At 42.3% G+C, this 14,268-nt stretch overlaps 1 protein-coding gene across 6 annotated transcripts in view; it reads left to right on the top strand.

The window, feature by feature from the left end:
- Nucleotides 1–13,894, top strand: part of PDZD4 (PDZ domain containing 4) — a 194,407-nt gene extending 180,513 nt beyond the window's left edge. For 4 of the 6 annotated variants that reach the window (XM_077283622.1, XM_077283625.1, XM_077283624.1 and 1 more), the window contains 7 exons: nt 1,060–1,322; nt 1,834–1,924; nt 3,041–3,139; nt 3,412–3,474; nt 6,986–7,087; nt 8,718–8,828; nt 9,414–13,894. In XM_077283622.1, coding sequence (XP_077139737.1) covers nt 1,060–1,322; nt 1,834–1,924; nt 3,041–3,139; nt 3,412–3,474; nt 6,986–7,087; nt 8,718–8,828; nt 9,414–11,030 — 2,346 coding nt within the window. In that variant the 3' untranslated portion in view covers nt 11,031–13,894. The remainder of the gene's footprint in view (nt 1–1,059; nt 1,323–1,833; nt 1,925–3,040; nt 3,140–3,411; nt 3,475–6,985; nt 7,088–8,717; nt 8,829–9,413) is intronic. The other 2 variants (XM_077283623.1, XM_077283621.1) reach the window with 1 other exon arrangement.
- The last annotated feature ends 374 nt before the right edge of the window (nt 13,895–14,268 follow it).

Genomic DNA, 14,268 nt, shown 5'->3' with positions numbered 1-14,268 from the left:
CTGTAAACCATTTTTTAGATCGGAATGGGTGCATGGGAATAGAAATACACCAGCAAAAAAAGGAACACTTAAACCTTGGCAAGATAAGTTGCCATGTGTGGTTGATCTGAGGAGCAGTGGCCTACCATCTCCGTCTAGTGACCCAACTTCCTCTGATGGCCCCATAAAAATTATTAACTATAGGATGGATGACACCACAGCTACAGAGGCAAACGTCTGATAGCCCAGCTTGACTACTCATCTCTACTGTGAAGAGGCTTTCAGCATTTTGAGAGTTGGCTGGAGGACATCATCTCTGAAAATAGGGTCCCACAGCTGCACCTCAACAGTTTGAGCAGCTCTTAGAAGACCACAGGGGGGGTGTTTAGCCCCTTACTTTGTCACTGAGGATGATTTCATTCTCCAGAGATTACCGATGAGTGGTTCTTGTGGTAGGATGTAGGTGTTGACAGCTGACGTCATCCTATTAGGCAGATAAGAATTAATGTATGTGTGTTTGCTTTACTAAAGATGGAATGAATGCTTATCCTATGGGGTGGAGGAGGTGGGTTGTATTTTTTCTCTTTTTTTATTTTACCTTATATACAAGTCATTTTACAGGAAAGAATATTTCTTAACATTTTTTTCCTGTAAATCCATTCTATCTTCGGTTTTGTATATTTTATTGTCAGTATGTAAAAGTGGCATAATACTCTGACAACATTGTTCCCAGAAGCAACCTGTGAGTCAAAAATGCATCCAGACATCTTCCTAATGCTTTCCCCATTCTATTTGAGAACTTGTTCTATCCATTTCAGCAATTTTACTGCCCCCATAGACCTCCTAAGAGGGCCCCCCAGAAAATGCTTGGTTTCCTGTTGACATCAAGTATACTCTAGACGAGCACCCAAGCAGTCCAATTTGCCCAATTCGAGTAACGAGCACCCAAGTATTTTAGTGTTCGCTCATAAATAATGAAAATCTAACTCAACAACAAACTTTAGTTTGTAAGTGTTAGAAACTCTTGAGGAAGACTCACAGAAAAGTTGACATGATGTTTCTATTTCTGTTTTTCTACAGGTGAATGGAAAAGAACTTTCGAGACTCTCCCAGGAACAGACATTTGATACCTTACGAGCCAGTAAAGATCCTCTACTGATTCAAGTGCTGAGACGCAGTCCCCGTATGAAGGGAGCGGCATTGACAGCTTCTCCCCATGACCTGCAATTTGTGGACAGTGGAACCCAAACAGATATCACCTTTGAGCACATCATGACAATGGGCAAAGCTCGACCTCCAAGCCCTGCCATGGTTGTTCTAGAACCGTATGTACTATCAGAGCTGTGAGTAGAGGCTGCTAACGTGTCTGTTTGTCTGTAGTGACTTAACACATCACCGATGCAATGTCAGCAGTCTATGGGTTATCTAAGATGGCAGTAGTTCTATATCAATATGAAACGAAATGGTTATCACTTGGAGTTCCCAACAATTAGCTCCAATACTCACCTTAGTGATCAGTTGGTTCCCCAAGAAGATAAGTAGTAAGATGTCAATTTACGTATACCACCTTTGCAGGGGAAATGAAATATTACAGAGTTTCTAATGAAGCCAATAGACTGTCCGTGTAATGCAAATATATTTTAGTGCTCCCAAGAAGCACTATTTGTAGCCCCATTGTGATAGGTCTGAACGAGGAACCAAAAGTTTGACAGACATACAGAATCCTAATGGGTGACAAAATGCCTATGGCAAACGATCTGGTGTCAGTGAGCAAATGATAATAGTTGAAATGTAATAAATATGTATATTGTTATAGACTAGGGTTTACTGTGTCGATTTTTCTCTATTTTACAGGCCACCAATTGGAAACGAGTTCTATGAGCAATCTGAGTTCATGGATGGAGCACAACCTGAGGGAGAGCGCACTGATGAGCTGGAGTATGAAGTGAGTTTCCCTGTGGTGCTTTACATCCATTATATATATTGATACCATTAGAACAACATGATAGTCTATGGATTGGTCGAATCTTCCAGAGCAAGAGTCTTCATTCTGGGGATTCCAAGTAAAAGTTTCTCCTTTATGATATGATGGATGTAGGGTCTTATAATGAGACCGCTGCCTCCATCTAGTCTTGAACATATCTCTAAATTTGACTATGCATAAATATTTTTGCTTTCTTTTATATCTTTTTATTAAGGAATTATGATAGAGGTAAATAAGATTAACTCTACACAGTGACACAGATTTTGGTAGACCTCGAGCATTAGTTGGGATCTAGTCTATGCATTGGTACTGGTGTAATATCAATCCCCCCCCCCCCCCCCCCAGGAAAGAAAAGTCACATCAACCATACATTTCCCCACAATGGTCATCCGTGTAGTACATTGAACAACTGGAGTGGACCAGAATAGGAGCTCTATAAGTCATTCTGTTCTGAGACCTCCCCATGTACATGTCATAATATGTGGTCTTCAGTTTAATCTCTTTAATGGATAAACTCCATTTTATTATGTCTATGTTCCTTTAAAACGTGACTATTTTTATTGTCTTCTGTACTCAGGTTGACTATGATCATAGCTTTTTATGACCCACCTTAGCTCAATAATTGGATACCAATATTAGGATTTACTTTGGCCATTTACTAGAGATTTTAGCAGGTTGATTTAACCCATAATCTGCCATTAGTCACTGCATTTTTGTGACATGAAAGAATATCACATGCCAGCTTGGACAAACATTGATGGAAGAGATGATCTGCTGCTTTGGATTTTTTTGGTCTTTTGTCATGTGCTCTCGTTGGCATTCTTATAAATTCATCCATGACCTAAGATGTACTCCACTGGATGTGATCATATATGGGGTGAAATGAGTTTGCAAATATTCATATCATTATCAGTGCAAAGTATTCAAACTGCCAAAAGTTGGAGGAAACCTTGATAGACCAACCATAAATGCAAGTCCTTCAGAAAGTGACCATCTAAGATCTCTAGTGTAGGGTCACCATTGTACCCAATGTAAATGACTCGATTAAGTTCCTGGTCATCTTTTTATCTCCACCAGGAGGTAGAGCTGTGTAAAATAAACCATCAAGAGAAGCTCGGCCTAACTGTTTGTTATCGAACTGATGATGAAGAAGACTTGGGAATATATGTCGGAGAGGTAGGAAACTGTGAAACCTCCTCAAGCTGCTCTTACCACATATACTCTATTGAGTTAATTCCTTTCATCTCCGCCTTTTAGTATTTTACTCTTCCAAGCTTGCTAAGAGTTTCATCTGTCACTAGACTTTTATCTCTGCAGGTTGTGGGAGTCTTAAAAACAAGAACATGATTTGTAGAAGTCAATATGAACCGCATTTATGCAGCTATAGAAACAACGAGATTACATATCTCATCTTAATGTTTTTTTTCTCTTTCTCTTCTCTCTTAAAGGTGAATCCAAACAGCATTGCGGCAAGAGATGGGAGGTTACGGGAAGGGGACAGAATTCTACAGGTAATGGCGACATAGACCATATACAACATCAACCATTGCATTACTTTCCAGAGTTTAAAAGATGACCAGGAGTAATAGTAAAGAAAATGTCTCCAAAATAAGATGTGTGACTGGAATATGTGATTACAAACCAAAATACATACGTATACTGACCTTTAGGTCAAGAGTCAAATTAGGGGATGAGGCTGTGGTGTCTCAAAACATCTTTTTAGTTCTTTTCACTACATGATTGACTCCTAGTGCTAAAACTTGGGCTGATAATGTCATGACTGTCCAAAAATATGGTGGTGGACCCACTGGGTTGACTATAAGTTCTCAGTTATTCAACTGTAAAACACAAGGCTATACTTTCTTGAAGGGAATGCTCAAGTTGCTCTACCAGAGTAGTTTTCTATGGCATCATCTGACCAGCATAGAGATTTATAGATTTGTAGAATGGAACCAGAGATGATAGGCAGAAGAGTAGATATACAAATCTGAGGCTAGGGTTGATGGAGAACTTGCAATATGAGAATCAGGAATGGATGAGCATGGTGCACACCCAGCATCACATTATGGATGGTAAGCTCCACATCTTTGTTTTTTAAAGGCTCACCCTGATCTGCCCCAACAAGTCAACATTTTTTGGACCATGCCATCATGTAGACAAGCAACTATTAGGCCATGTGCACACGTTCAGGATTTTTCGCGTTTTTTTCGCGTTTATTCACTATAAAAACGTGATAAAAACGTGAAAAAAACGCTAACATATGCCTCCTATTATTTACAGGGTATTCCGCATTTTTTGTGCAAATGTTGCATTTTTTTCCGCGAAAAAATCGCGGAAAAAAAAGCAACATGTTCATTAAAATTGCGGAATTGCGGGGATTCCGCACACCTAGGAGTGCATTGATCTGCTTACTTCCCGCACGGGGCTGTGCACACCATGCAGGAAGTAAGCAGATTATGTGCGGTTGGTACCCAGGGTGGAGGAGAGGAGACTCTCCTCCACGGACTGGGCACCATATAATTGGTAAAAAAAAAAAAGAATTTAAATAAAAAATAGTCATATACTCACCCTCTGATGGCCCCCGGAGTGTTCCCGCCTCTCCGGTGCATGCTGCCGCTTCCGTTCCCTTAGATGGTCTGTGTGAAGGACCTGTGATGACGTCGCGGTCTTGTGATTGGTCGCGTGACCGCTCATGTGACCGCTCACGCGACCAATCACAAGCCGCGACGTCATCGAAGATCCTTCACACACAAACCATGTATAGGAACGGACGCCGCCGAGGAGATCGGCTGTCTGCAGGTGAGTATAACCTTTTTTTTAATTTTTTTTATTATTTTTAAACATTCTATCTTTTACTATTGATGCTGCATAAGCAGCATCTATAGTAAAAAGTTGGTCACACTTGTCAAACACTATGTTTGACAAGTGTGACCAACCTGTCAGTCAGTTTTCCAAGCGATGCTACAGATCGCTTGGAAAACTTTAGCATTCTGCAAGCTAATTCCGCTTGCAGAATGCTAAAAAAACCGCGAAAAAAACGGAAAAAAAAACGCAAAAAAAAATGCGGATTTCTTGCAGAAAATTTCCGGTTTTCTTCAGGAAATTTCTGCAAGAAATCCGGACGTGTGCACATACCCTTAATATATGATCTGAGAAATATCAGTAAAGTATTGACATTTTTATTACATTTAAAGGGGTATTCAAAAGTTTGGAAGTTATCTCCTATCTATTGGATAGGGGATAATGGAGCGCCCCCACGTTAAGGGCAATGGGGTACTCGGTACTGGGTCTATCCCTCTCTCGGTTCTGGGGATGTCACGGTGGCCCGACCCGGTCCGTGGCCCGTCTGAGGGGCGTCCAATTAAAGGTGAAGTTTGTCTGGTGTTCGTGACACCACCTGTGGTATTCGGTCAGGGTGACCGACGTTGCTTAGGGGTCCGCTGGGGTGATGGAATGGCAGCTAGATGGTATACCTTCCCACAGGTTAAGTATGTCCCCAGGGTTTCCCAGATGTGTAGGTGGTGATGGTGGACGATGTATGGCGCAATGAATAACGAGGACACAAAGGTTGCAGTCTCTTTACCTTTTACTGAAGACTTCAGTGTCCACAGTCCAGAGTACCGTTCACAGGGCAGGCAGAGTCCGGCCGGTCCGAAGGCAAATCCAGAGTTCTCTTAACCAGGTGGAAATCAGTAGCCTTCCTACTAGCGCCTGTGTGTTGTAGTACCTCCCTGCTGAGCACCACGGGATAGTCCTCACAACTTTCGTAGATATTTCTGATGTTCTCTCTCTCTCTGTCCCCCAGATGGTATGGATATGACAACCCGTATGACTGAGATAGCCTGGGGCTTGTTTGTAGGGACCCTAGAGATGCCCTGACCCCCACAATTTGCCACCGTGTCTTCTTAGGTATTAAGGTGTAGAGACAATTACTCCCTCGGTGTTCCGGCCACCGGCTACGCGCCTCAGAAGGAGGCTGCCGATCTTGGGGCAGAACTCCTCCCGGTATTATCTCCTTGTGCTGTGACTTCGTTTCTCACTCTCCACAATACACTTCACTTCGTGTCCTTACTTAGGATGCTGCCGCACGTGGGGCAGGCGCAGCTCCGTAGCTTTCTATCTCGTGCTAGGCCTCTGCCAGGATCCCACCCATGACAGGGACCCTCTGTCTGCAGCTCAGATGTTCCTCCTTCTCCCCCTGTCTGCCTGACAGGTCTTGCCTGGGCCAAGCCCAGTCAGCTTCTGACTCACTTCCTATCCAACCCGCCAGTTTTACCCGTGTGTGAGGAGTGCCCTAATAGATAGAAGCAAGGCTCCCCCTGGTGGACTGGAGTGTGAATTGTAGTGTGTGACTTGTGATACCTGGCAAGGTGAACTCCTTTAGTACCATCAGACGTAATATCACTCCCCCTGGTGGAAGAGAGACATTACTGCAACGACCAGGACTCTGGGGCGCTGCACTAACGTCCCTATTGCTGGGGCTCTAACCAATCAAAACAACAGGGGCTCTAAAGACCACCACTTTGAAGTGGCTTCTTTAGTCGGAAAGGCCTTTCAGATGTTTGGTGATGTTTGGTGGAGCATCTTCAACTGAAGTCTATCTTGTATCCCGGTTCTTGAGATCAGTAGGGGTCTTAGTGGTTGGATTACCAATGATTGTGATGTTATGCCCTATCTACTTGAGAACCGCTGTCTGGTCTAACTGCTACTCCCAATCCCTATAACAGCTCAACCACCAAGCATAAGAAACTAAGGAAGCCATTCAAAAAATCAAAAGCACCTACTGCATTAAAGTGGTGCATCTATTTCAGACATGTATGGCAAATCTGCACACTCACCATCGCATTTGGTCACTCCTGGCATCCAATTGAAGGTTAGGGTCCCTTGTCCTCAATATAGTTATGGGACCATAACTGTGTTAAATAGAAGACCTCCTTCTAGTATTTAAAAAACATTAAGATTTTAACATAAAATGACTGACAATGTGAATTAAATTACACATATTGCATTCTTTCCCCACAGATTAATGGTATGGATGTGCAAAACAGGGAAGAAGCAGTTGCAATTCTAACACAAGAGGAAAGCACAAATATTTCCTTGCTTGTTGCCCGTCCAGAGACAGAGGTAAGATCGTTCCTTCCATTTTCTATCAGTTCCTAAGGCTCTGTGTAATTTGGAAAATAGAAGTCACCCCAGTCCTTGGTAACTTCCAAGAAAATTCTTTGATTATTGGATTCTTCTTACATATGAGCCAAGATCTTCTCTTGTCTTGAGTCATTTGGATCTCCCAACAATAGATAGACCAAGGTTGTACCCAGGTTGGACTGGCCAAGTTGTTATACAAGAATGCACTTCAAGGTCCAGTAGAAGACCATCTCAGTTGGAGATGATTTTGCAATTATTGATTTGTCACCAGGAAATGTTTCTTACAGATGCCAGCCAATTGATCGGCCGAACCACCATTCACCCACAAACCATCTGCTGTATATGGTGGGCTTTACACTGGACACAGCTGATGCCAGGGCCGGACTGGGACTAAAATTCAGCCCTGGCATTTGAAGTCACACAGGCCCACTTGTCACATGGTGACTTTATAATATCTTTGTACACTTGTAGGTTACAAGAAGCGAGGGGAGTGTAACACGACTATATAACATATAATTACAGCTGTATCCAGCATTACAGCTCAGCCCCCATAGAATGTAATACAGCACAGCCCCCATAGAATGTAATACAGCCAGCCCCCATAGACTATAATACAGCACAGCCCCATAGAATGTAATGCTGCACAGCCCCCATAGAATGTAATGCAGCACAGCCCCCATAGAATGTAATGCAGCACAGCCCCATAGAATGTAATACAGCCAGCCCCCATAGACTATAATACAGCACAGCCCCATAGAATGTAATGCTGCACAGCCCCCATAGAATGTAATGCAGCACAGCCCCCATAGAATGTAATGCAGCACAGCTCCATAGAATGTAATACAGCCAGCCCCCATAGAATGTAATACAGCCAGCCCCCATAGAATATAATGCAGCACAGCCCCATAGAATATAATGCAGCCAGCCCCATAGAATATAATGCAGCAGAGGCCCATAGAATGGAATGCAGCACAGCCCCCCCCCCCCCCCAATAGCTCCACAATCCAGTCATCACTCATTGATAAAAAAAACAAACAAACACTCTACTCACCTTTCCTCCTGCCCCGCGCTGCTCTGGCTCTGGTCTCAGCAGTCGAAGTCTGCCCGCCCGGTCACACAGCAGGTGCGCGATGATATGACGTCATCACGCACCCGCAGTGTCAGCGGCAGGCAGAGCGGGGAATGATGGGAGAGGAAGCGTCAGCAGACGCTCTCTCCTCCATCATTGCATTCAACTATGACGCCGGTATAGTTGAATGCGGGGCCGGGAGTGCGCCGACAGCGGGGAGAGTGTGCCGACAGCGGCACACTCGAGCGGCCCACTACTGCCACCGGCCCTTCTGGCATTTGCCAGAACTGCCTGATGGCCAGTCCGGCCCTAGCTGATTCTATGGACAAGCAGTGTCTAAGAAATAACTTGAGTTTATCAGCTCCATCCAGAAGGATTATATTGTAAAATTATGATAAAATATTATTGCTCTCCCATACTGCCCCCAAATATTACTACTTGTGATGGTATCATCACAGGGCAAAGGATGTGTATGTAAAACATTGATTACTGAGATTCAAGGGAAGATAAGTCTCCATTTTTCTCCTCTGGTTCTTTTAGATGGGCAGAAGATGGAAAGATAGTGACAGGGAGGACTTCTTGGATGATTTGGTATCTGAAAATGAAGAGGAACTACAAGCACAAAGGCTAAATTCTCCTCCTCAGCAACAGGTACAAATGTACAACATTGTGGAATCAACTCTGAAATCATTAAAAAGTAAAAATATTTTGAATCGGCATAAATGGAAGCAGAAGCCTCCTGACTGTACGCGATGGAGGATGTTGGGGGATGAACGAAAAGGACTGCTGGATTTCCTTTTGGGGTTTTTTGGGAGATAAGCCACTACCAGAAAATCCATGCAGGGACTTACTCCCTTCTTTCTAATGAGAACACATGCATGATCGACCCAGCTGACTGTGCTTGTGTATGGGATTGGGTGCTTGATGAAGATAATTGTTGGCTGAGGTACCATTCAACCGACAGATGCATGATGTTTATGGCCAGCCGTAACTAGTGTGTCATCGGTTAGCCAAAACTATGCTTTGCTTAATTTCACCTTTTTTATGTTTGAAATAGTCTATTTTCATGTATGTAGACACATTAAAGGCTTGTCTGGTGTAAAAAAAAACAAAAAAACATATCTTCTGGTGCAAACTTGGTGCCCGACCTAAGGAAATCAAAATCAAACACCTCTTTAAATATTTCATATTTGTTTTATAGTGTCTGTACTATGATGGGTTTTCTTTTTATTTTAGGTTGAGAATGAAGAAGCCGAAGGTAGCCCTAAGTCTCCTCGACCTTTTCCACATCCAGCAGGTTTAAGCCGCAGTCAGGAACTGGACAGTGGTGTAGGAAGGACAGACGAAAGCACTCGTAATGATGAAAGTTCGGAACATGACATTTTGGGTGACGACCAAACCAGCAGCGCAAATACACCAGGCAGTCAACGTCGTCTGCGCTTCCTTCGGGCAGATGCACAGAATCCTCTTCAGTGCCGTGAATTTCACCATAGCTTGGACTCTTTGCTGGCAGCTGATGGATCAGCACCTTACAATGAGGTCCTTCCACCAGGTGCTGGATTAACCGATGAGGAGTATGAGAGATATCGAGAACTGCTGGAAATTACTTGCCACATGGAGAATGGAAATGGTCCTGCTTTTCTTTATGCTTCACGACAGGGTGGTCTCGATGTGAATCGCAATGAAAGTGTTTTACGTGAGATGGCAGTACTGGAGGAAGAGTTGAGGCATCTGGAATTCAAGTTTCGTAATGTCCTAAGAGCCCAAAAGATGCAACAATTACGGGAACGGTGCATGAAAGCCTGGCTCTTGGAGGAAGAGGAGAGTCTTTATGAGTTTGTGGGTGGGGGAAGTGGGAACAATGATGGTTGCACAAAGCTTCCAGATATCACAGAACTCCCAGAAAGGTCAGATAAGGACAGTACCAGTGCATATAACACTGGAGAGAGTTGCCGAAGCACTCCACTAATGATGGAACCGCCATTACCACTAGACAGTCCCTTGCGGAGGATTAATGATCCTACTGGTGCATTTTTCCAAGCAGCAGAAGGGATATCACCTAATGCTAACATGAACAGAGGACATGGCAAGAAAGTGCCTCCATATCCTGGCAGTCCTGAGCCAGTGCCACCAAAATTTCGATCCTTGTGTCGGGAAGGGAGGCATACAACAGAGGAAAGGTTAAGAAGAGCAACAAAACAAGGGAGCGAGTTAGATAGGGGAAGTCGTGAAAACAGCCCATATCTCAGCAGACGCCAACGCTCCCAAAGCGGAGAACGTTACCGAAGCTGCCTCCAGTTGGCCCAACAAAGAAGTCTTGATGAACTAGATGTGGACCCTACGTGCACAAAAACTATGGGGGCTTCTCAAGGCAATCACTCCCATATAGAGCCGAGAATGGAATGGAAAGTAAAAGTAAGAAGTGACGGTACCCGATATGTGGCCAAACGTCCCGTCAGAGATCGCCTCCTGAAAGCAAGAGCCATGAAAATTAAAGAAGAACGTAGCGGGATGACCACCGATGACGATGCTGTAAGCGAGATGAAGATGGGGCGTTACTGGAGTAAGGAAGACAGGAAAAGACATCTCATGAGAGCTCGGGAACAAAGGAAGAGAAGGGAATTCATGATGCAGAGCAGGTTGGACTGCCTGAGAGAGCAGCAACAGCAGCAGGGTGCAGATGGCAAAGGCGAGATGAGCATCATTGCCCTCAGCCACCGCAAGACTATGAAGAAGCGTAATAAGAAGATCTTGGATAACTGGATCACCATCCAAGAAATGCTGGCTCACGGGACACGCTCTGCTGATGGAAAACGGGTTTACAATCCCTTGCTCTCCGTTACCACAGTCTGAGGAGCATCCAAAACGCCAAGCAATCCTTGCCAAATCAGAACCTCTCTACTTTCTTGTCTGTGTGTCACACCAACCATTCTTGGAGACTCTCTTACTCTTTATGCTTTCCATTCAGTTCCATTTTCTTAGATCTTTTTTTTTCTTTCCTCAGTCTTTTGGGGGATATCTAAGAGGTACTTAAAACACAGGGTTAACTTTCAAACCAGCTCTTGCTTGTAGATTTCACAACTTCAAAGACATTTTTAAAGTTTCTCGATTCTGGACTTGTCCAGCAGTGTAGAAAAAAAATACAAACAAAAAAAACGTAAAAGCAACTAGGCGGATAACTCAATCCATCATCTAGCTTGGAATGAAAAACAGAGCACAATTTACTTTTCAAAATCCAATGGGTGAATGAATACCATTGCATTTGCCAAGTGTATTTCTTTCTAAAAGGTGTGGTCCTTTTACATGGCTTTGTTGAAAAATACGGTTACGGAACTGGTTAAATACGAAAAAAAAAAAGAAAAAAAAAAAAGACTAAATGCTGCCCCCTGGTGGTGAAAGAGCACATAACAACAGCGACAATGTTCAATTGATGATGAAGAACAATAATAATAGCGCAGGGATGAAGGTCGTTATGAGATTTGGATAAAGAATCTGCCTTTTATCTTGTGGACACAACTGCTCGTTACAAGGCGTTGTGCAGGCTCACGTCTTAGAGGATTTAACTTGTCTATTGTTTCCAATGTGATTGTGATCTCGGGATCTGATTTTAAAAACTGTTTCTGTTTCCACAATTCTGTTTGACATTGAATGTGCGAGCCTGAGAGGGAGGAAAGTGGTGAGTCTGGTACAGAAGGTGCATGACATGGAGGTATCTTTGCTGGGAGCAGAAGGTCTTTCTTTGTCTTTTTTTTTAATCTGGCAATTCCATGATGGCTCTTAAAGATGAGACACGACAATAAATGTGATCTTCATCTCACCGCCATCAGCAGTGGTCCTCTAGGTCACTCATTTCAAACATTTTAAAAGAACTACTGAGAAAATGAGACCTCAGTGTAGGATGCTGTAGACAGAAGAACCTCTTACACAAACAAATTAGTGTTTGTTAAAAGGAAGCTATCACCAGAAAATGACCTGATTTTTATGCTGATTGTATTTTGGGGAGCAATGTTTTTTTTCCATATCACAATCTGTGTTAAAAGATAATAAATAGAAATCATGCAATTCTCACTTTGGCCACTGGGGCTTTTTTAGATTTTAACTTCCTGTTGTTTCAGGAAACAACACATGTACACAGCCACAATAGTCATAGCCCTATACTACACTGTTTTTTCTATTGAAGTGTCTAATGAGTGTGTACAAACGTCATTGTGAAGAGAGGGGAGCCGGATTAAGTATCAAGGATCATATCCGATTGAATTATCCATATGAAAGGACTAGGTTTTAGTATCCTGAAACACGAAGGAAAAAAAATCATATATACATTTACGAGTAATGGTAATGTCACATTTTAATTGAATTGGAATAAAGTTGTCTATTGTAATTGGCGGGTCCTGTGTTATCAGCAGTGTTATTGTAACCCTGCATCTGATAAGGAGCCTGCGGAAAACCCTTTCTGAAAGGACAGGAAGTTTAAATTTAGGGAAAAGCACTGTTAAAATTGCAGGATTCATTTTTTTTTAATAAAGATCGTGATATGAAAAAAAATACGTCTAACAGAAAAAAAAATGATTTAAACAATAAGCCATTTTCTGATGATAGGTTTTCTTCAAAGGCAAAGGTTACAAACCACTAGAACTATGAAAGATGAGCAACCTAGAAGTGGACAAAGTGGAGTATGTATATATATATATATTTATTTATATATTTTATCGGTCCTACTAATCAGAAGAGGCAACAGGAATGCCACCATGGAGGAGGTTCGCAAAGTTCTGGTTCGACAGCTATGGACCCCCAACGAGGCCACTGGACCAGGGTCCTGCAATTCTTTTTGCTTAGCTCTTATGACTACCTGCTTCTAACTATCCTTAAAATTTGACCTAAGGAACACTAAGGGTCTGCTGGAGTCCCTACCAATCATGAGAACGGAGGTTTTGTGCCCATTCATAACAACGTTGTACTTGCCAGTCTCCATCATGGAAGGGCAACGCTCATGCGTGACCACTGCTTCATTAAAGCAGGACAACGGGACATAAGTTCTGATTGGTGGAGGAACCCCCCCCATCTTGTCAACAGGCGATAAGTTGTATTTGTGGGATAACTCCTTCAACAAATGCAACATAATTTAAAAAAAAAAATCCTAAACTATTCCTAAAGAGGAGATGTCATGAAAAAAATTACTACATTTAGAAACCAATTTTTTCTCACTAGTAATTAATTCATAATTTCACTCCCGAATTGAGAACAGGAAAAAGCCCAACAGGGTAGAGTCAGTTTTGTACCCAACACTTAATTTACTAGATGAGAAGAGCGGAAGAAGCAAAGGGCCAGTTACCTTCTGGGCAAATTTGTAGAGCAAAAAAAACAACAGTTTGTCACTTTTCAAGCCAATCCAGTGGACAAAAAAAGGTAAAATTACCACATTAGCACAAACTTTCATAATACTGCCCATGATACACAAAAATATGCAAGTGAGGAAATGGAACCAAATTCATTTTGTTACGATTTTCTGTTTATTGAATGAAATATCATAATTATATTACGTTTCCATAAGGAAGAATATAAGCCCTACATTAATAAAATATCTTTCTTATGTACTCTGCTTCTAATATTATAAGTGGAATTTTTGTGCTATAAATGTAGCCAAATATCTTGAGACTTCCTGAAAGATGAATCCTTTAGCTACCCACTTTGATGACCTGCCACCTCCCATAAATATGTATCTAATATATATATATATATATATATATATATATATATATATATATATATATATATATATATATAATGATTTTTATACCTGTTGTAAAAGCCACTGATCTCCTGAATCCGGGGATGGTCTATTTTTCGTTCTACTCCTCTCCGTTCCTGAGATAGGGCCCCCTTATTTGTTGTATATAAATATATAAATATAGTATTTAAATTAACGGGGCATGGTCCTCAAGAAGATGCCCACGAAGAAGCGTTGAGGACCACGCCCTGTTGGCTAAAGAGACTAGATTTTTATACACGGAATAAAGGTCATATCTCAGGAACGGAGAGGAGTAAAAACAAAAGAAAAACATCACAGGATTCAGGAGAACTGCGGCATTTA

This window comes from Ranitomeya variabilis, chromosome 2 (genome assembly GCF_051348905.1).
Source record: "Ranitomeya variabilis isolate aRanVar5 chromosome 2, aRanVar5.hap1, whole genome shotgun sequence".
NCBI classification, from domain to species: Eukaryota; Metazoa; Chordata; class Amphibia; order Anura; family Dendrobatidae; genus Ranitomeya; species Ranitomeya variabilis.
Note: the sequence above shows the minus strand (reverse complement) of the source record. Positions and strands in the feature narration are given on the sequence as shown.